At 47.2% G+C, this 23457-nt stretch overlaps 1 protein-coding gene across 3 annotated transcripts in view; it reads left to right on the top strand.

The window, feature by feature from the left end:
- PIK3AP1 (phosphoinositide-3-kinase adaptor protein 1) overlaps positions 1-23457 on the top strand; it is a 1287206-nt gene that overhangs the window by 1071110 nt on the left and 192639 nt on the right. For all 3 annotated transcript variants that reach the window (XR_011268600.1, XM_069610572.1, XM_069610573.1), the window contains exon 14: positions 11430-11585. Coding sequence is in view for 2 of the 3 variants with exons in the window: in XM_069610572.1 (XP_069466673.1) it covers positions 11430-11585 (156 nt within the window). In the remaining variant the exon portion in view is untranslated. The remainder of the gene's footprint in view (positions 1-11429; positions 11586-23457) is intronic.

The raw sequence follows: 23457 nt of genomic DNA, 5'->3' as shown, positions 1-23457 counted from the left end.
TTTCCTGTTGTATATCTCGTAGCTCTTTCTTGTCTATTAGTGGGCGATACGATTCATATAGTCTCTTAATGTTTCCCACACCCCTTCCCCTTCTTCGTTCTGGGAAATGTACTTCATTCAGTGATTTACCCCGCTTGTCTTGAATTTCTCAGACCATTTTCGCGCATGTCTGCAGTTCCTGGGACTAGTATCACTATAGTCCAGGTCCAGCTATTAAGATTGGGATTTCACTCTTTGACCCCTAGAGCTTCTTTTATTGAATGCCACCTGTAGATTGGCCTTCCTTTATTTCCCTCTCGTTTGCCCTCCTCCACACTCTTGTATAGGTTGTTGTTTGGCTGGGCGGCACAGAGGTTTCTCTTTATATGCCTTGTCGATATCTCCCTTTGTTGTTATCCCGGCGCCGACTGACCTTGTCTTAATTAGGTTGCTGCAGTCCTCTCAATTGCTGTAGCGATGGCAGCCCCTCTAATACTTTGTTCTGCCTTATTGGCCGAGTCTCCTTTTTGCAATCGCCCTGCGGTCAGTAATGTCCTCACTGGGGTTTTGGTGTGCTACGACCAATATATTGCTGCCCTTTGCCTCCTTATTGGATCCCCTACCCTGCTATGTCTGTCCGGCCGTAGCTTTACTAGACATCTCAGAGCTGCATCCACCTGTTTATTTGAATTGAGGGTGTGAGGTCATACGCGATCGCGTCTGCCGCGGACTTATCCAATGTTGGAAACGTTAGCTGTTTGACGCCGGTCAGACTTCTGGGTCAGTCTACATGGATCGGTGGGCCAGGGATAGCTTCCACTCCACTGCTCGCGTCCTGGTTGTTGTTCCTACTGCCGGATCCCTAAGTGCGTTATCTGACTCTCTTGTCTCGTTTGCATGCTGTCCGGGGGCCGGCCAAGTGCTCCTTGTGCTCTTCCTCTCTCGGTCCCACATTCATTGCGACCGCTCTGCTACTATTGGGCTCACTCAATAGCTTTTGATTCCATGTGTTTTCTCTGTCCCTCCCATGTTGAGCTCCGTTGCAGGTCACCCGGCCTGCATATCCGGAGAATGCCCAAGTCGGGGCTTCCTCTTCTTCCTTGTGTTCATTTAAGAGATGGAGGGGAATCAGTGCTCTTACACCAGGTAGCTATGTTTTATTGCTTCGGTTGCGGCCTGGTGGGGAGAGGCACTCATGCACGGCCTCCTCCGCCGGCTGCCAATTTGGGCAGTCCAGTATGTGCTTTTTAATCTTGCTTTCCATGCCCAGCAGATGCTTTTGTCAGCTGAAACGGTTGTAGATGACTATTGGTAAGAAACAAGCTGCTGTGACTGCACCATATTACTACGCCAGAAGAAAAACGATGCGGGACGCGGAAACGACATTTTCAGTTGGGATTGATCCCAGTTATTACATCTTCAGTAATGGATACAAGAAACAATGCTGGATATGCCCTGATTTGAGAAAGGCACCTTGCCGAAACATGTGTAATCTATAGGGCAATTTAATTAAACCTTCCTATCACATAACCCTACCTGGAATCAGCCTTATTTTCTTCTGGTGCAGTAATATGGTGCAGTCACAGCAGCTTGTTTTTTGAGTTTAACAAACGGAGTCGAGGAACTCAAAGTCTCCGTTCTATGACACACCAATGCGACAGCGCACATTTTTGCAATTAACCAGGTCGCGGAGGCATAAAGTGATATCGACCCAAAAGTTCCTTCACATTAGACTATTGGTAAGATGCTGTGTACGGTTTATAGTCATAATCCCGAATTTAGAAATCCCGAAAAAAAAAATCTCGAATAAAAAAGGCCGAAAAAAAAAATATCGAATTTTTTTTATGACGTTTTTTGTTCGAAATGGGGGGGTTCCCCCCCCTTTTTTTTGTTTTTACTTATTTTAATTATATAACTAGAGCCAAAAAAATATATATGAAAATTCGATATTTTTTTTTTTCGGCCTTTTATATTCGAGATTTTTTTTTTCAGGATTCTGAATTCGGGATTAGGACTGACCACCGCTGTGTACATTAATTGAATAAGGAATGTAGATCTGCATTGATATCGCATGAAGATAGCAGGAGTGACCTTGGAAGAGCAAGGATTGTCTGTCACCCGTTGGAGGTCTTTTGTACTAATTGGAAGGAGTAAAATCCTCCCTACTGTAGTCATGAAATTTTCGTTTAGATATTTGGAGACTATTTACTGAAACCCTATGTAGGTTGTTGTACAGGGTTACAGTAAAACAGCTTTGGGACTGTCTGTTTCTGTGTTCTTCCTACAGTACTACTATTAAAGATTTACTAAATTAACTTCACCTAAGATTCGATTCCAGAGTAGAATTTGGTGCCTTTCGCCTCAGATGAATTGGCTTAAAGTGTGCCCCAGAGGACCTGCGCACCAGCTATCTAAGGGAAGCTCTGGGCCCACTAAAGAAGGTAAAATGCATTGTGCCTCATCACGAGTTGGGTGGTATCCCGGCTGTAATACCACCCAACTCTCATATACATTAGTGCCCACTGGTCCAGCGGTATTACCGCCGGATCACGAGTTGGGCGTTAACTGTAAATCCCAATTCCTCATTGGGTCGATTGGATCCAATGAGGCATTTTTGGCGCCAATAATGCCTGCTAATACAGCCGGCGGTAATACAGGGCGCTAAATGGGAGTTTCACCTCCAGAAGAAAGCTGGAGGTAAAACAGCCCATTTATCGTGATAGGGCCAGCTCTTAAATGTGGCAGTAATACCATTGCTGCCGCATTTAAGGGTTACAGCCCAACTCGTGATGAGGCCCAAACTTTGTCTTAATGGACAGCTCAATGTTGGGAGCTCCTCAGGGAGCCTTTCTGCCAACTGTAGAAAAAGCCCCTTTTATTCAGAGACTGGTTTGGTAGATATTTAGGATTTAATTGTTCTTTGTTTTTTTAATGTGTCTGACTACAGTAACTATTTATCTGGATCTGGCAATGGAGCATTTTTTTAAAAACTTAATTTATACATTTAATATTAGACATTGACAACAAAATATAATTCAATAACACAATGTTCAAAGAATGCTTATGCAATTCCATCATATTAACCTTATCCATAAAGAACAATAAAGAATTGAAATTAAAATTGGAGAGAAAGGAAGAAAAGAAGGAAAAAAAGAAGAAAACAAACATTATTGTTAAACCTCTCCTAGACTACAATAGATAACTAAGCATAGAGATCATTAAATGCTCCCCAAATCCTCTCATATTTGTCAAATTGCTCTTTTACTTTAAAGGACACCCTCTCTCTCCTGGATAGAAGGGACAAACCTTGCAAACAATCCTCAGTATTCAGAGAAGCATCAGTTTTCCAAAATTTTAAAATTAGCTTTTTAGCCAGGAGAAGGGCTCTATGTAACCAGACCATTTTACTGTTAGACAATCCAATACCCAATGGAATCAAACCTAGCACACCAAGGAGAGGCTCTCTAGGTATAGGTAAGCCCAAGACTAATTCCATCCTCTGTAAAACACTATCCCAAAATATCTGTATTTTTCCACATAACCACAACATATGGAGTGCGCTACCCACCTCTCTATTACAGTTCCAACAGGTGTCTACAGCACTTAACTTGCAAGATTTAATTCTCCATGGTGACCAGTATAGGTAGTGATTAATTCTTTGTTGTGTATACCTCAAATCCAAATCCACCTTATACTTAACAGGACCTGCACACACACGATTCCATTCAATATCTGACAATGAATTATTCATATCAGAGTCCCAATTTGCTCTACTACATTGTGGAGCCACCTGGGACGCAGAAGGTGTAATCAGCTTATACAAGGTAGACGCAGATAAAGGTATAGACTTAGAAAGAAGGATAATCGCCAGTGGCACATGCACAGCAGCATTCGATGGCGAAAACAATAAACCAAAAAGCTCCTTCAAAGCATTATAGCAACAAATCTAAGTTGCTTTGAGCTTATATTTAAAGCGTAGAAACTCAAAGTCAACCATATTATGACCATTAAAGACCTGCCCAATTCTCCAATTGCATTGGAGAATTGTCATGCATTTTGCCATGAGACCCATGACATAACCTTATTATTCTGCTTCACAACCTGATTTTTCCATAGACACGAATCTTCACACAATAAAAACTTTTCACCCTGGATCTTCTTAAAACTCCCATCTGGTCATGGAACAGCTGGGTGTCAGTAGTATAAGCACTTGCATCAGTCAGTATTCTTATAAGCAAGATTCAAAACCGTCAGACAGCTTTGCACCTCTCCTACAAGTCCCTCAAGACATTATAATCAGGGAAAAGGTTTTTCTACACATCAACAGCAGAGAATACTATATGGGTGCCAAGAAGTGATTGTGTGCAGGACTTTCTTGTCTCTCTGTGTTCCCAAACCGATTTAACTGTGCAGACATAGGCCTGTTACCTTGGCAAGTGTAGCTTTTGCAAATACTTTTGTTTCTGCTATTTCTACCCTAGCAAGGAAACCTGGTTATGTGTGTATTTCTATGTGTGTATGTGAACATAGCTGTTGTCTTATTACCCTGTCCATGGGCCGCTGGCAAAATTGACGTAATGGCAAAATAAACTGTGTTTTGGTTAACGAAAAGCTGATGATAATGGGTTAAACCGTACCTCGGCACTGCTGTGTAGAGCGTGGCTACTGAGCAGTCAGTCCTGAGCTGTGTCAGGTCTAACGACACCTGTGCCCTAAAGAACAGGGCACTGCAAAAGAGTGGCAGAGTCAGCCTTAAATGATAAGCTTTGTCTACCCTTGTGAGAATGAGAACAAGTCAGTCAAAGCAAATGCTTCTTCCCCGTCATGGAAATTCAGCTCATTTTATGTACTCAAATTATTTCCCCAAGTCTTGAACATTTCTGGATAAATAGCACAATTATACACATAGTGACATCACTAAGCAATTTCCAGAGAAAGGTACATTTTATCTTGATGAGATTGTGTATTTAAGAGAAATTCTAGAGAGCTTGGGATCTAAAGGTCACCAGAAGTAGTGGACGTCTTTCTTTGGCTGGTATGCCGAAGCCACTAAAAGGTGTTCTGAGTCGAAGACCTGAACTCCCAGGTGAAATCCCAAGAGCAGTTAAAGCTATGAAAGCAATGTGAGCAAGTGTGTCCATCCCAAGAATAGAAAAGGTTACAGTAGACTTGATCAGGCACTTCAAGATTCTGCTATATTACATCTTGACATCACAATGAAAACAGTGACCAATTATTTACGAGGAACAGTAGGACACATTTCTCCATACCACAGCAACCCAACCAAATCAAGCTAGTAAGCCAAACTGGCACAGCCCTCACAGATTTACCACCATGAGCGTCTGGGAATTGGACATGGAACAGAAATATAGCAAGGAACAAATTTACAAGAAAACGGTACTATGTCTAAGGGTTGTGCTAAAAGGTTCGCACCCGCGTAATGCAGCACAAAAGGCTGCATTCTGCTGGTTCGACCTTCTGTGCGCGGCCCTCTCACCTTCCTTGTCGGGGGGTCTCCTCGAACCCTCCCCGCTATGCAGCATCCTCTGCCCCCTTACCCCCGCCCCCTCTCCCCCTTCCCTGCTACGGGGTCCGGCCTCCGGCTCCCGTGTTCACTGCTCCATCAACAGACTGCAGAGCACAGCACCGGACGCTCGGGGCTCAGCACAGCGTGCTTTTGTGCCCTGGGCTTCCGCCACTGCACTCTGCAGACTGCAAGCGAAGAAAACCCAAAGTACAACTACCTAAAAACCCCAGTCTAGCAGGTTTGCGTGAAGAACTTAAAAAACAAACAAGCTCACTTACTCCCACCTGTTTGTTGATGGTTCCGCTTTATGTAATAATCTGGACAGACTTTTATCGGTTAATGCAGTTTGTACACTACATGGGGATTTGAAGGCATATCATTTGCCTAATGTTTATTCTTCTAAGGTTGGGAATGAATTGCTCTTACTGCATGCATGTTGTCTCAAGGACCCCTGTTTTAAACTGCATCTATGTATCTCGTATTACCTTCTGCTCCTATTCAATTGCAACTCTTTCAAAATTGGCTTTTCTGCAGTGTTTAGCATCAGAGTTCGAAAAGGGGCAGTGGTCGAAGAAGAAGAATATATAGTTTCAAGATACTCTTTGACACTTTCCGCGTGGCTGCCTGGCAGCACCCTGACTGTGTCAGAATGATACATTCTGAGGTTCATTCCTGGAAAGGAGCCATGATAGCCATGGTTAACCAGGGCTGGTTTGCACCATATTTCTCCACATTGGCCCAGAATCACTGTAGTATCTGTCCTGTTTGCTTGGTCCGACAATGTGGTAAAAGCTGTAAAGAATTTGCCTTCCATACACACACAACCAGAAATATCCTTTCCTCAATATTCAGATTCTTTTTATGCAGCTCCATAAGTGTCTTAATTATGAGTTTTGTTTAGTGGTGGTGGAGATGTTCACAGGGTGGGTAGAGACATACACATGCTGAAGGGCTGATTCTACCCCTGTACCAAAAGGCTTCTCACAGAATGTATATCTTCATTTGGACTTCCTGCATTTGTTAAGTGACAGAGGTTCACACCTCTCTGGTCAGGTAGCTACAGATATCGGTAAATCACTGAAAACCCTCTGCACTTTCATTGTACTTATCATCCCCAAGCTAGTGCACCAGTAGAATGCCTAAAGTATGTAAAGAGGCTGACCTGAAGCCCTGCAGTTGGTATGGTAGCATATAAGAAATAACTTGGACAATAGATATGGATTGTCACCCCATGAAATGGTGACTGTGTGCCATATGCACATATCTACAGCCCCTCCTTTAACAGCAAGATGTGTGGCTTTAGATTTGGAATATGACTCTATTATAAACTAATGTAATTCCCTTGCAAACACTGTCAGATCAATCTCTTTTTGGAGGTCAAAGAAGCACTGCCGGGAATGAGGCCAGACCGGGTCTACAGGCAAGCGCATCAGAACACATCGGCATTAAAGCACAATAAAGTGTGAGAGGCATCTGAAAAGGGACAATGCCTCCAACTGCCGGAGGATACAACCTCTATGTGAAGCATCAGGAGTGACCATGACGGTTCCAGTGTGACATCTCTGAAGACTCTAGATGGCAAAGCACTGAGCGGATGTTGGGAATGGTTGGTCTCATCACTCCAAGGGTCAAAGTACTACTACAGGCTTACTAAAGATCACCAGCCAGACAGGGCTCCACCAGGATTGCAACAAAAGTTGGTCGCCAGGCCTTCTTAGGATGGGTCCGTGAGCAGGATACTTGGCTCTTCACAGGACCACTGAGGAAAATCTGCAGGACTCCTTTTATCCAGAAACTCAGGTGAGACCAAAACTCAGCCCACCCAGTGGAAGATCTGCCCCTCACACACACCCCAGCAGTGGTCCAATCAGGGCCGCTGATGGTGAAACTCATGCATATACTGTAGACATACAGAAACCAGTTTGTAGATTGGGACCAGAAAGTCCCAACCCACTTCCGTGCAGCATACAGCCATGGCCCTGGACTAGCCCACGAAAAGCATGGCTTTCCTGGGCACTGCATGATCATAAACAGAATTTTGTGACCTGGGAGGGCAGGACGGAGGTAACAGGACAAAATGGCCAAGGAACTAACTAAAAACTTTGTGGCATGGCCATGTTGGGACACTAGCCGCTGTTAGTGGCCAAATGCTGTAAGGCTAACAAAAAGTACCGTATAAATCATCAAAAAGTAACTGCTGCCACCATTTTGTCCTTAAGCACATCCAAAGTAAACAAAATATCCCTTTCAGTGTAGTCTAGGGTCATACAAAAAAAAACATTGCACTGCATTGTAAGATGCATTGTGCAATGATAAAAGGTTGCCCAAAAAATAGATAATGGTAAAAAAAAAAAAAAGGAAAACTTTGTTCCTCAGTACGACATCTTTAAGAACTGGTCAGTTTCCCCATAACAATGAGCAAAAGTGCAGTGGAGTGAAGCTGAAGACTTCACTTGACTGGGGAAAAAGTCAGGACAGAGTACAAAAACAAAAGCAAAATGTTTTGGTGGTTCATAGAAATGGAGGAAAAGTTGCTAAAAAGAGAAACCTTTCCTAACAGCCAGGACACAGGCTGATATGCATTGGGTCAGAGAAATATACAACATCGCTCCTGGCATACAGAGGATCAGGGAACATGGTCTCAACTCCCTCACACCACCTCTGGGGTTGTTTAGACCCTGGTTTTGTCCTGGTAGTCCATCTATCAAATATTGAGAGTGGTCTTTGGCCTCCCTTGACAGGATCAGACCCCTGATCCAGGCACCCCTTTTCTATCCATCTTATACATTTACATGATGCTTGCTCAGGCTGGTAAAGAGCATGGTGTACAGGAGAACAGTGGAATTTGTTAGACCAGTGTGGAGGACTTGAAATGAACAGGTGAAAGTCTTAGGGGTCAAGAAGCAAGAACAGCAGAATACAGTGTGGAGAGCGGAAGAAAGATAAACTAGAGGAAAAGGCAACAGTGTCATACCCCTGAACCTCACATTACATTTACCTGGAGGGATGAGGCAGTGGAGACAGTAATCCTTATGGCTCCTCGAAGCAACATTCCATCGCTGCCGGTCCATGCTACATAGATTGCAGAGTTGTGCATGCACCGAGAATTAATGTCAGTGTCTTAGGCATGCAGTTTGTGTCGTGATTTTCAAGCAGCATCTGAATCGAGGCAGTGCATCAGTTCCGTTCACTAGACATATTTAATGCCGCCTATCTCAGGAAGAGTTGCTTTTCATCTTCTCCAGTCCCCTTAAGAGCGACACTCTCTTGTTACACCCAGCTCTCTCCTTAGCTCTCACTCTCTCTAGTCACTAGTGCCATGCTCCAGTACCTCTTTTCTTCCATACCTCTGCTCTGAGTCCTTCCCTTTTTAGCCTTTTCCCTCCTGCACTCCTGCCTTGACCTTCTCCCTTGTGGTCTGCATTCCCCTTGCCAGCTGACGTGGGCCTGCTAGATATCTGCAGTCTGGAACTTATAATCTCTTCCACCACTGTATTCGCACTGTCCCTGGTCCACATTAATGGTGGGCAGAAGTGTTTACATGGAACTGGGAGAGGGGTCCCTCCACTTCCAGCCCTTCTAAACACTGGGCTTTTTGATGGTTACCTTCAGGTTTTCATCCTGCCATGATCTGGACGATCGAATCTCCTCATCTTCACGTTGCATGCCAAAGTCCACAATACTTGAAAAACAGGCCCAGATTGGAAGACCCAAAGCCTTGATAACAGGGAGGCCACGCAGTGAAGGAGGCACAAATCAAAAAGCAAAAACGGTGGAAATGAGGGCTAACATAAAGAAAGGCCACAACAGGCTAAATTGACAGGCGAGGAATGTAGAAGTTTGGTGGTTACCAGACGATAGAACAGTCTTGTCGATTTTGGTAAAAGGATTGGCTTTGTGACACTGCATGATGCAGCAAAAGATGTTTGATTTTTGTGACTCAAACTTTTCAAGTTAAACTACACAACAAGATGTCAGAAGTCTTCAAAATGGAAAATGGGCAACCATGGGGAAGTTTAATGAGTCTGATACTCTTCAAAATAATGAGAAAAGGATTCAAAGAGGCTCTGTAGGATGATAATTGTCAAGGGGGGGGTTTACACAGATGATTGTGTAGCAGGGGGAAAGAACCTATCGCCTGATCTCCATCACTCCTTTCCTGGGCAAACTCTTAGAAAAGCTGGCCATATCCCAGCTTAATCTTCACACTGAATCTGTTGGTTGCCTCCATGACCATCATTCTGGCTTCAAAGCCGCCAGAAGCACGGAAACTGCTCTGCTGAACATCCACGAAGACCTGCTTTCCAACCTCGATTTTAATACCCCCTGTGTCCTCTTACTTGATCTCTCTTCTGCCTTTGACGTGGTCAACCATGCCATCCTGCTCAACCGTCGCCGTGATAACATGGGTATCACTGATCAGGCCCTGTCCTGGCTGGCCTCTTTCCTCTCCAATCGACCCTCCCTGGCCCAACTTGGGTCTTTCCTCTCCTCTATCTCTCTCTCTACCTGTGGTGTTCCCCAGCGGTCTAACCTCTCTCCTTGACTGTTCAACCAATACCTGGCACTTCTTGCCCACTGCATTGCCGCTCTCTGCCCCAACTTTCAGTGCTATGCGGATGACTCAGCTCATTTTCAGGTTCCCCTCTGCCAACTTTTCTCCATATCTCATTTCTGACTGTCTGTCTGCTATCCAGGAGTGGTGTGCCGCCAATGATCTCTGCCTTAATGCCAGTAAGGCTGAGATTCTCCTCATCAGCACACCTGCTCCCTCCTTTCCTGTCAATCTGTGGACAGCCTCTGTTGGCCCTCTTCCTACTCCCACCTGTGAGGCTAAAAACCTTGGGGTCATCTTCGACTCCACACTCTCCTTCTCTCCTCACATCTCTGACGTCTCTAAGAACTCACACTACCAACTGCACCTCCTCAGGGGTATTCTTCCTTTCCTCTCCTTCCCCCAGAAACTCATTTGACCCCACATAAATGGTCACCATATATAATGTAGCCGCAACCTTTTCCCGGTGACCAAATGTATGGTGATCATATGACCGCATACCAAACCTCCTTGGTATTAAGCGCATTATATAAAAACAATTGTAATTGTTATAATTATAAAAGGTCAATAAATTGAGTACCATTAAATTGTATAATATAAGCACCCATTATATAAGCACCCATTATTGTAGCCGAGAAGCTGGAGGTGTTCGATATAGCGCACAGTATAACATCTCATATTAATATAAGATGTATTAAAGATGATCTGTCATAGCTAGAGGCCGCAATGAAAGACATGCTATATTTGTGGTATTCCGAAATAGTCACCAACCAGCCTGCATTGTTATGGATGTGCGATGGAGAGTATAACAAATATTTTCTATTTGAAAAGGTATGTATGTTTTCTGTTTGGCTAACAGAAGGTGGAAAGTCATCACATTTATTACAAAAGCACTTGTTATGTCTGGATTGAAGCTATGGCAGGGCATTTCACATATGGAGGTGAGTGGAGAATGTGTGTTCACATGTTTGAATATTAAATGTATGTGGCTGGGAATGAATAAACCTTCATGTAGTTCTGGATGGGGTGTGCCATCAAGTTCTTTGATCTCTATTGCCAAGTAAACCAACACAACAGGAACTACTTGGCTAGAATTCCACCTGTCTCGAGTGTTTCTAACGGTTCTTTGGAAGTGTATATTGTCTGTGGTCAATTCTAAAAGTTGGGTCCAAACACCAAGACGTCCCACCTCCAAGTGATCGACCAGCTATCAGCAGAGTACTAAAAATGTAGTGACTGCAGCTAAGCCTATACCTGCAAATCATATTTAAATGTGTTCCTTAATGGTTTTACCACCAAAGTCCGATTGCAGAATCCTTGTTTAATGATGCTAATCATCACAAGTCTTTTCCTGTCTTTTTGCACTAGATCTTCAAATAACAAAGCCCATAAAGCATAGCCAAGATCTGCCCCCCAAAGTGGAGTGTGATGTGTATGAATATTATCCCGTGCAAAGTATTGATCTTCCAAAGAAGGCGTTCCAGCGTAGAACCTGGAACACAGAGAGCAGTTCCAGCACAGCAAGTAAGCCTCCAAGATTCCTTGTATTGTATTTTTTTACTGTGTTTATGTATTGTTATTTTTTTACATGTTACCAAGATCAGAGCGTAAACTGATTAACAGTAACATGTCAGTATCTATTGATTCATTAAATATGTTCTTTTCTGAAGGAGCAAATTCAGCTTTTCTATGATGTCCAACAACACTTCTTTATGTTATGTTACATGTTGTGTGTCCAAAAGAAAAACTGAGACAAGGCGCTATTATGAACCTCAAGGGCATCTACATTTATTGGGCCCGGTTCATGGAATTATTTGCGTGGTAAATAAGGACTTTGTGCGCCAAACTGCGAAATCCCATTTGTCGATTCATGCCCATTATTGTGCGGAACGATCCGTATTCATGGATCCAACCGTGCAACCTCTCAGCAGGGACGCAAAGGCCTCACTCATACTATCCGCTACACGAAGGCAGCGGATTCACCGCACAGAGGTAATATCTGGTGTTGGATTTAGGGGTGTGTGTACGCAGCCGTGGTTCCATTCTAACTTAGGGTTGCGCGTATGCAGTGTAGTGGGGTGCAGAAACAGTTTATGGGGGTTTGCACGCAGACTTTCTGAGTTTTACCCAAGTTACAATAAATCGTAGTCATGTTGTCGGGGTGCTGGCCACCACAGGAGTTGCTAGGTCTGGAAAAGACCCGGGGCTAAGCTGATGTCGGAACTTTTGGGGCTGGGGGCTAGCTAGTCTTTTGGCTGTAGATCCTGAGATTCTATCCAGGGCTACAACCAAAAGATCAGGGGCTTTAGCCCCCCCTAGCAACGCCCCTGCTGGCCACAGTTACGGGGACCCTACGCAGGGTCCCCGAGATGCAGGTCTGCTTGCAGGGGACCCTGCACACTGTTTTAAGGGTGCATGTATTTGCGCCCGGGGAGCACGCAAAGGTGGTTGGTTCTGGCCGTTTTTGCTTTGCATGTGGGTGGCGTTCCGGCCGCAACTTGCACATACGGTTACTTTGCGCGAACAATTCCATGAATACGCAGAGCGTCTAGAAAAACGTATGCATACTCGCACAGAGTCATTCTCGTAGTGCAGGCTTTGCAGGATCTATGCGCTTTTCATGAATCAGGCCCATAGTTGCCACTTCATTCACTTAAAATATAATCGCCACCTTCCTCCAGCAGTCCTATGCTAGCATTCTCAGGGGCTTGTTATGAGTATGTTAGTATTCCTTAAAACAGGAGGCATTTTAAATACCCGCCTGTTCCTCTCGAATATACCCATTATGATTTTCAAGGTGTTTTAAAGTGTACTTTGGCAATAGAACATGTAATAACTACTTCATGATTGGGTGTAATAGTACCTCTTAATCAAAGGTATTACCTCGTAATTTTACTTCCGCCTAAAAAGTTGAGGTAACATTATATTTTCAGTCCTGCTTGTAAAAGCTTTTTGTGTCCTAAGTGAAGGCCTGGGACAGTGTGTGCCAAAAACATGGCTGTCACAGAGGTAGTGAGGCTAAGAGCATCTCTGGTGCTCACCTCCTTTGTTCATAGGTGCACAAATGGGCAGGAGGAGCATTGCTGACTGTTCTTTGCACGGGACCGTCCCATAACATTTTCACTAAGCAAAAGGTAGGTATTCCTCTTGACTCACAGGAGCCCGGGAGGTAAATGAATAATAAAGCAAGCTTGATGTCAAATGGGATCAATCTTAAACAATAATGAAGTAGGTCTATAGAAAAAGCAATCAATGCTAAATAGTCAACGATACTCAGTGGAGATGGCCAAAACGAAGACAACACTTTTTGTTACTAATACACACATTGATTTCGAGAAAGAGCATCCCTGAAACACAATTATAATCAAGTGTCTCAATTTCAAGAAAGTGCCCAGTGCACAATATACAAACATCATAATACTAATATTTGGGTAAATGTCCAGTTTCCGGTGTGCATATGAATATTTTAATAATGCCTCACAATAAAGTGCTATTCATCTTTTAAAAATGAGCGTTAGAAATTGGTCATATATTAGAAAATAGTCTACTAGCTGAGATAGCTCCAAAAAGCTTTCTTCAAGGATAATGCGTGTGCTGGCTCATATTTTGTAGAAAATTACACTCTGCTCAAGCTAGTTTCGACATGTATGACGAAATAATTGCTGTCACAAATCTTCTTCATGCCGTAAACAAAAAAAACCCTATGTCAAAAGATGCAAACTCCACTGTGTACCAGAACAACGATTGTTTGTATTTTTTTATTATATACCTCAAGTGTAGTTATTTCCTTGAATATGGACCTTTCACACCACGTGGTTGTTGTAATTGTTGACTGCCTTACGCAAGCAAAGGCAGCACTGTCTCAACAGCTATCAAGGAAGATGTGCTCCTAGGGCAGGCTTACCTGCCTCCACCGATCACCCAACAGCTCTGGTGGTTAGCCCCTGTTAATAAGACTTCCACCACCTTCTCCTGTGGTAGGCAGAGTTTCCTAGTTCGGCAATGAATGGATTCTTATCACTTCCGATACCTGGGCTGTTTAGATCATCCACCAGGAGTACTGTCTTACTTTTGCTGAACACCCTGCGGGCCATCCACCGGACAATCAGTGCTTGCCTCATCAGCTTCTGGCGAAGGGGACCATAACTTTCCTACCCCGCACAGAAAAAGTCAAAGGATGGCACTCAACTTATTTTCTGCTGCCGAAAAAAGACAGAGGCTTACACCTAATCTTGGATCTGGGGCTCTTGAACCTGTACTTATGCAAGACAAGTTCAAGATGGTCACTCTGGCCCAGATCCTTTAAGCCCTCGAACAGCAGGATTGGCTGGTCTCACTAGATCTCCAGGAGGCCTACTTCCATGTTCTATCCACAAAAGCACATTATGTACCTGAGATTCACAGTGGGGCACTGCCACTACCAATGCATGGTCCTGTCGTTTGGGTTTTATTCAGCACCCAGGGTCTTCACCAAGCTGCTAGCAGTGAGAGCAGCTTGCCTCAGAAGGGAAGACATCCATGTCTTTCCCTATCTGGATGACTGGCTGGTCCAAGCTCAATCCCCAGGCCAGGTGTTGTCACATTTGTGCCGAAAGTGCAGCCTGTTGCACAGCTTGGGCTTTTCCCTAAATTTCAGGACTTCTCAAGTTTCGCTGCCCCACTCCCTCTGTTTCATCAGGGTGATATTGTACACTCATCTGGGCAGGGCCTGCCCGCCCAAGAATCGAGTAACATACATCTCCCAGATGGCATCTGTCATACAATCACAGGAAAAGGTTCCTGCCACTGCTTTTTTGTGCTTGCTTTGGCTTATGGTCTCCTGCATTCTTGTGTCAGAGGCCAGCTACGCATGAGGTCGCTACAGTGGCTTCTCAGTTGCCAGTGGTCTCAGTTTCGGGGATGCACCTCAGATCTTCTTCAGGTTTCAGCGAAGATGCCCAGGGACCTGGATTGGTGGCCCCGGAGGGATAACCTACCCTAAAGGGCATTGTTTCAACAACCCTTGCCCAAATGGCACTAGTCACTGATGCATCCCTGAAAGGATGGAGCACGCACCTGTTAGACCTGACACTGAGCGACCTGTGGTCTCTGTCGAAATTCCAAGAACACATCAATGTGGTGGAGTTGAGAATAATCAGGCTGGCCCGATAGCTTTCATCCCTTCAGACTGTATTGGTCCCGACAGACAACACAATGGCTATGCACTACCTCAACAAATGGGAAGGTGTGGGCTCCTTGCAGAGAACCAATGCGACTGTGGTTCTGGGCTTTAGGCTACAACTTAATGGCAGCTCGTATGTCTGGCAGCGAGAACATGATTGTGCATGACTTGAGCAGACAAATTTCAGCATCCCATAAGTGGGAACTCTGTCAGCAAGTTCTGGCAGAGGTTTACTCTCACTGTGGGACTCCTCTAGTGGGCCTCTTCACTTCCACTGTGAACAGGAAATGCAAGTGGTTCCGCTACAGGGAATTTCGTTGATAAGGAGCTCTGGGGGATGCTTTGACGGGTGAGTGAGAGTCCAACCTGCTGTATGTGTTCTCTGCAATCCTTGTCATACTGCTGGTTCTTAGGAGGCTGCTCGTGGTTGGGTCCACAATGATTCTGATTGCTCTGGACTGGGCCCAGAGAACATTCCACATGTAGTTGCTGGACATATCCACCTTCCCTCCCTAGCGCCTTCCACAGAAAGTGGATCTCCTCTCTCAATCAGAGGGACAAATCCCACAGCTAAACCTCAAGAGTCTGAACCGTAATGCTTGTTTGCTGAGAGGTTGAGGTATAAGGATTGGGATTTGTCGGAGGACGCCTTGGACATGCTCCTTTCTGCTAGGAGACCTACCACCAAATCCATTTATGCCTGTAGGTATTGTGAGTTTTCGGTGTGGTGCCTGGAGAGGACCCTGGATACTTTACCTGTTCCACATCCTCATGTCTGTATTTTCTGCTTTCTTTGGCACAAAGTGGCCTGCTGATTGGCATTGTGAAGGGGTATCTTGCTGCCATTTCGGTTTCAAGTGAACCCTAGAGCAAGGCTCTTTTTCCATGATCCCCACAGTCATGCAATTCATATCAGCTCTATGTAATCAGTTTCCCCCACACCAGTTGGTTGTTCCAACATGGGACTTTGATTTAGTGTTAACATTTCCTATGAGCACTGCGTTTGAGCCCCTCCATTCTTGTTCTTTAAAATTACTTAGCCTTAAGGTAATTTTCCTGGACCCCATCCGCTACAAGGGCAAGTGAATCCAGGCATTGGCCCTCATTACGACCCTGGCGGAAAGTGACTGACCGGACCGCCACAGCGTAAATAGCGTTTCCGCCATTGCACGAAGGAGCAAAGTGCGGCCCATTCCGACCCATCGGGCACGAGCACCACGCCATGGCGGAAGTGCAAAGTCCGCGATGGCGGAAATGACCCCAAAACGGCCCACACCGCCGCCGTACGGCGCCCTAGGTGCAATACCGCCACCCCTCTTAGCGGTCACCGCAGTGTGCGCCTACCGGAAAGTACGGTGACCGGAAATATACGGAAACGGAAGTTAAAACATGGCCCCGGAACGGGAAACATCCCGCCGTACACCTATAAAACCACTAAAACCACACAACCACTAAAATCACTACCCTGAAACACACCCCAACCCGTCATCCACCCTAGCGAAACCAAGAAAAATGGGAAAAGTAGCGAAGAAAGCGTGCGACCGCAAGCGGCAGGTCCACTTCTCCCGTGAGGAACTCACCCTGCTAACAGAGACCCTCCAGGAGAATGCTGCCGTCGTCTTCTCCACGCAAATGACCAGAACGGCACTTGCAAACAAGAAGGCCATATGGGCTCTGGTGGCACAGCGGGTAAGTGCGGTGGGGACCGCACCCCGCACCCCACAGCAATGCCGCAAGCGATGGGACGACCTGCGGATACGCGTCCGCAGCATACTCTCTGCCAACCGCAACATTGCCACAGCCACCGGGGGAGGTCCTGAATCACCCATCAAGTTGACCCCCTGGGAAGAAATCTGTGCGTCCACCATCGGAATGGAGAGCATAGAGGGAGTCGGAGGGATGGAGAAAGGAGTGCAGACATCCGAAGATTCAGGTAGGGGGGCCAAATAAAACAATGCCAAATCCACACAGTCCATCCATGTGAAGTACCATGCGTCCACATAGTGCTACAGAAACACATGTCCAGGAGAACGTCCACACACATAGGCCTGATAGCGCACGTTAAAACCCACAATAAATACATAAATAATTAAAAACCCCTAAAACACGCACTACACGTGCAGCAGGCACACCCTAACTGCAGGCTGCCAAACAACTGCACCCTCACTCCACACACAAATGAAAGCACCTCCAAGGCCCCGACCCAAATCACCCTCAGGTACCACTCCAATGCATGTGATACAATGCCTTTCCAATTCCCACAGACCCATCAATAACCCTCGCCCTCCTTTACTCCACCACAGGGTCCGATCCAAACGACGAGCTTCAGGACACCCCTACCAGCACACCTGCAAAGAGGGCCAAGACCAACGGCCAGAGACCCTCCACCTCAGCTGCACGCATCAAGACACGGCAGCAGCACAAATCAGGTGGCAGCACAGAGGAGGGAACATCAACAGGCACCCCAGCAACCAGCATGCCCACACCACCACCACCACAGGTCCCCCCAATGGATGCCACAGAAGGCACTGCCTCTGGTGGCAGCAGCACCATAGGTGACACCCCATTGATGGCAGCATGCTCGGACACCGAAGACGGGGATGTCGAAGTCAGATCCATCCATGACCTGTCCCAATCCCCCTGTCTGTCCCATTCCGTACAACATGAGGATACCACGCAGGGGCACCCACAAGACGACGACTGGCCATCCCCCACAAGCCCTGTGGCAAGGCAACATGAGGACAACAGCCCCTCTGTGACACCCCCGCAAATGGCCATGGCCCAGCAGAGGCAACAGTCCCTCGACCAGTTAATCGTGCAACAGCAGCAAATGGCCACGCTCCTCAAGGACCATGCCGATGAATGTGGGGGCACTAAGGCAGACATAGAAACATCAACTGAGACACTTAGGGCAGAAATGGAGAGAGGTACAGAGACGCTAAGGGCACAAATGGAGAGAAGCACCGAGAGCCTGAGGGGGGAACTGCATGCGACGTCCAAAGACGTATGTGCCGAACTTGCCACAGTGCGCCGTGTGCTCACTGAGCTCTCGCAAACCCTTAGGGACATGCATGGACGTGAGCAGGCAGAGACATCATCCGTTGCAAGTTCCGTCCAGGGCAGCCCCCAACGTAGATCTGGGAGGAACCTGCGCTCCACAGGCAGGGGTGCCCCTGATACCCGCAGAGGGGGCTTGCAATAGCGACTGCCCACTGACAATGAGCATCTTTGGACACTGGTGTTCGGGGGGGAGGTAGGAGGGTGGAGGGGGTGTGTTGGGCTCACTTGGGTGGCGGGTCGATAGGGTGTTCAACATGATATCACATATGCCATAAACAGTGCACGATCAACCAATGAGATGTGTGGACATTGATCTTTGTGTACTAGGCCATCATAGGCGTACAGTCCATATTGTGCATGTCCCAGACACACACAGTGCCACGAGTCCCGTGTCCATGTATCAGCCACCAGGCGTGAGTGCTAGAAGCATGCATCAATGAGATGCTGACGAATGTCACAGGCCTCCGGTGCCTCGCAGACTCCATGAGGTGCTGCCACATCCCCACCCTCATCATGACCATCATCAGGTGCTTGCAGTTCTGCGTCAGGGGGCATGGGCACATTTCTACGTACGCACATGTTGTGGAGCATGACACATGCCATGACCATCTTTGCAACCTTCTCATGGCGGTACAGGAGTGCCCCGCCAGACCTGCTGAGGCAGCGGAAACGAGTCTTCAGTAGGCCGAATGCCTGTTCAATGACTACACGGGTACGTGAGTGGGCATGGTTGTAGTCCTCCTCATGCTGGTCCCGTGGGTTCCGGACTGGTGTGAGGAGCCATCTCTTCAGTGGATACCCAGCATCACCTGTATGTGGACGAGAAACGCATGATGTGGAATGCCATTGCTACGTACGCACACCCCCCCCCCCCTTCCTGCCAGGTCATTGCCAAATCACATACCCCACATATTCATGCATGTAATGAGACTCACCGAGTAGCCAGGATCTGTTCCCTGCGTGTCGCTCCATGTAGCGTGGTATTGTAGAGTTCCTCAAGACCATAGAATCATGGGTTGATCCAGGGAATCGGGCACAACAATGTGTAATGATCCTGTTGGAGTCACACACCATTTGTACATTCAGGGAATGAAATTGTTTTCGGTTGCGGTACTGGGCCTCCATGGCATGTGGGACGACCAATTCCACATGGGTGCAGTCGATGGCACCAATGCAACCCGGTATGCCGGCAAGTGCATGGAATCCCACTTTTGTGTTGGTAATTTCCTGCTCCGAGCGTGGTAGAGAGATGTAGTCGTCTGCGTGCTGCAGGAGGGCATCGAGCACTTGCAATAGTGTCCGTGAGAACAGTGGCTGAGAAATGCCATGCAACTGTCCGACTGTGTGCTGGTAGGTGCCTGTGGCCAGGAAGTGGAGTACAGACACCACCTTCAGTAGGGGTGGGATGGCGGTTGGGCTATCTATCATGCTGACAAGGTCAGCCTGTGTCATGTCCACAATGGCGGCTATGGTGTCCCGGTCCAGACGGTAGAGGGTGTGGATCTGCTCATCAGTGAGGTTGAACGGATGTGCTCGGAGGCGTGGGATTGCGGGCTGCCTGCGTGGTGGTAGTGGCTGTGCTGGCGGCCCTTGCTGGCCCTGCCTTGGCCTCCTCCTCCTCCTGCGTCTCCTCCGTGCGGCCGGTTGTAGTTGGTGTTCGTCTTCTTCTTGGAGTTGGAGTACTTGCAGTGCTATCAGGTCCCCCAGGGCCAACATCGCGAGTCCTGCCGGTAGCATTTCGGTGTGGTTGTGGGAGGAGACTGGCTGTGCAATTTATGTGTTTTCAGGCTGTATGGCCTCCACCTGTGGTGATTAATTCCACCTGTGCAAACTGCTCTCCCCTTTGGCCGGGCACGTCCCGCGCACAACGCTGCAATTCGGGGAATGGCATCTTGCTATTGCAATCATGTATTTGTACCCGATGGCCGTGTAAGATTGGTTGATATGTTCATTCTGCTGTGGTCCCATTGTTTCACATACTATCTGTGCAGTCGCGAACAGACTTGTGAAGGGTCAGTGGAACGTAGTACTCGAGTAACGGTGGGCCCTCATGCATCACTGTACCGAGTTGCAACGACGGGCGGGGCGTCCCATTTGTGGGTGAAGGCAGTTGCCATTTTCACACACAGCCGCACTCGATGGAATAATTAGTGATTTCAAACGGCCACAGATGCCTTTTCGACGTGATGTTGCAAATGAGGAATTCGAAGGGCGGCGCTTTCGGTTTCCAGCTAGCGGCGAGGAGATGCCCACAGGTCTGACTGCAAATATAACGTTCTATTGTTCAATGTCCTTGAGACAGGGGCCATGGCGAGGAAGCAATGATTGATATGAATAGTTTGGGATGCGCAATAGCTACGTGGCCGATGAGGCCGGCCGTTCCCAAATACATGTTACTTCACGACACTGGAATTACGGGCTGGGGCACTGTGGATTTTGCAGGCTGCATAACGCACAGACTCAATGGATGTTTCTAATGTCATGTGAGTAATTATTCAGGCGTTTTGATCCCGGGATGAGGGAATGATGGATGGATGCATGGGCAGGTGATTTGATACAGAGTTTGCCATGTACAGGGCTTCTTGGGATCTATCCGCCTCCCCTACGCTATGTGATGCAGGGCTGCCATAGTGGGACCATCGTCTATCTGGCCTTGTTGAGCCCTCCCTGTCTCGACGCGCCCTCAGACACTTGTGTCCATGCACGTTAACATTCCCATCTGATGGATTCTGTTTTGACAGACGCATGCACAGGTACACTCGTTTGTGATGGTGTTTGCACCTCGATATAGATGGTTATGAGTCGCAAGTGGTTTTGGGGTGGTGATGATCCTTTGGAGTGGGCTAGCATGCATATGGCTGTGGATTTAGTGTGATTATTGAAGTGAGTTGTTGGAATGTAGTTCTGATGGCCATTCAGTTCTTTTTCTTTTCTTTTGGTTGACAGGTATCTCCTCCCCTTTTGCCACTGCCATCTGTATGCCACTCCTGCAGATGGATTTTACTCCCGACACCTGCTGCTTCGTGTTAATCAGTGGAGCAGCATTACGATCTTATGGGACGATCGCCAATGGCCCACATGCCCTTACGCAGTACTGGTGGCTCGGAGCAACATTTCGGCCTTTCAGCTGGACTAGTGCCTCCCCATTGGGACGGCCCTGCGGTTGTGTGCGCTTCCATGTTGCCTTTTCGTACGTGAATGTGGCTCTGTGTACCATGAGGGAACAGGGCGTCACACAAGTAGTGGCTGGTCATTTCTTGCGGATGCAGCACACAATGGTGAAAAGTGTTTTGGAGTTCATGGCCTGATGGCTGTATGGGCTTGGTGATTTTGATGTGCATTAAATTTCTATTCTGATTTGGCCCGTGTAGCGTTTTTCTTTGCAAGTGATGTGGCATATGCCTATTTGGGGGGCGATGTATTGTGGGGAGATCTGCATTGGGTTCCAGCTTCGGAGTTTAGTTGCGTGGTACTGTACTGGGCGCGTTTGCCTACGAAGCCCGTGAGGTCAGGGATGGGGGCTGCCAATATGACAGTTTGAATGTTGTCATGCTCAGGGGCGGGGGATTGGGTTTTGTGTGACAGATGCCGGTCAGCCAGGTGGACTGGTGGAATGATGTGATTCTCTGAATATTGCTGGTCACAGGTGCCTGTGTTTGCGTGCGTTTCTTGGTGGGGGACTGTGGTCATGTCCATTGGGATGGCTTCTGTATTCGTGCCATCTGTGCCCTGCAGCTCCCATTGGCCCCTGTTGTGTTTCTTTTGTTCGTTGGCATGCATGGGTGACTTGTACATTTCAATGGTTGCATTGTGACTTCATTGCACCTACGGGGAGTTGTACTTTGTGGGCAGGGAGCGGTGTACAGGCACTCAGTGGGGCCGTTTACGGTTGATTCGCGATGCCGTACTTCTCACCATGGCGGAATGGTACATTCCGCCATGCTTCATGGCGTTAGGTACATGTCCGCTAGGGTCGGAATTGGCGTACCCTTGCGCCATGGTGGTGTTTGCGGTTTGGCATGGCGCGCGCGCGCGTGCTTGGTGCAGTTAGCGTTGGCGTTCACTACGGTGTCGCTAATGGCTTCGTACTTTGCGGTGACGGGTCATAGTCGCACCGAGCGCTATTCGATGGCGGTATTGCATTTCCGCCATCGTTTTCCGAATTCCGCCAGGGTCGTAATGAGGGCCATTGTCTGTTAAACCTCTGTACTTAGTTTTCTCCAAGACAAGGAAAAGGTGACACTGAAAGTGAGGCCATCTTTCCTTCTGAAAGTGGTCCCTGATTTCTATCTCTCTCAAAAGATCCATCTTCCTGTGTTCTTTCTTCCGTTCCACCCTCTCGAGGCACAGGAAGGATTCCATCTGCTGTACACAGTGCCGGCCCTAACTGTAATTGGTTATTTATAACGTGCTTAATACCCAGAGGTTTCTTTCCGCGGACCCGGGTATGGAACCTGCGTTGCTCCATGTCGTCTTGCTTCCAAGGCGAGCACGTTGCCCCTGAGCTATCCTCCGGAGTCAAGGCTCTCAGCTACTACATCTCTCGGAGAGAGTTTTGGAAAGATGACCAGCTTTTCATTAGTTCTGCTGGTGCCCGTGCTGGCAGGGTGTGACCAAACAGACCCTGTCAAGGTAGATCATCCTCTGCATCTCAGAATGCTACAATGAGGGTCTCAGGGCACATTACACCAAGGACCTGACTGCAATCTCAGCTCTGCAATATTGAGTTCCTGTTCTGGACATTTCCCATGCAGCTATGTGGGATTCTTTGAACATGTTTGCAAAGCGTTACTGCTTGGACTCGAATTCAGGACTGGGTGCTCGTTTTGGTAGAGCTGGCCTTCATAGCTTTCTGGTTTAGGTTGTGTCCTTGCTCTCCTCCCTCCTCCAGATCTACGTACTGCTGTGGCAGTCGATTAAATATGAGGAATCTGTGGGAGGGAGGGATCCATTAGAAGAAAATATTACCTCTTGGTAAAGTTCTTTCTCATGGAGCGTAAATGGAAAAAGGGTGGAACTAAGGTCATTGGTCTCAGTGCTTCCATATATACTGGCTCGACATCATATCTGGTGTGGGGCGCACAGAGGCATCGGACAGGGCCGGCGGGGAGCCCTCTGGCAGTGGAAACATTTCTGAAGTGTTGCTGCATTAGTGGATGGATATCATCATCATAT

Source organism: Ambystoma mexicanum, chromosome 8 (genome assembly GCF_040938575.1).
Source record: "Ambystoma mexicanum isolate Mex_15411 chromosome 8, UKY_AmexF1_1, whole genome shotgun sequence".
Taxonomy (NCBI): domain Eukaryota; kingdom Metazoa; phylum Chordata; class Amphibia; order Caudata; family Ambystomatidae; genus Ambystoma; species Ambystoma mexicanum.
Note: the sequence above shows the minus strand (reverse complement) of the source record. Positions and strands in the feature narration are given on the sequence as shown.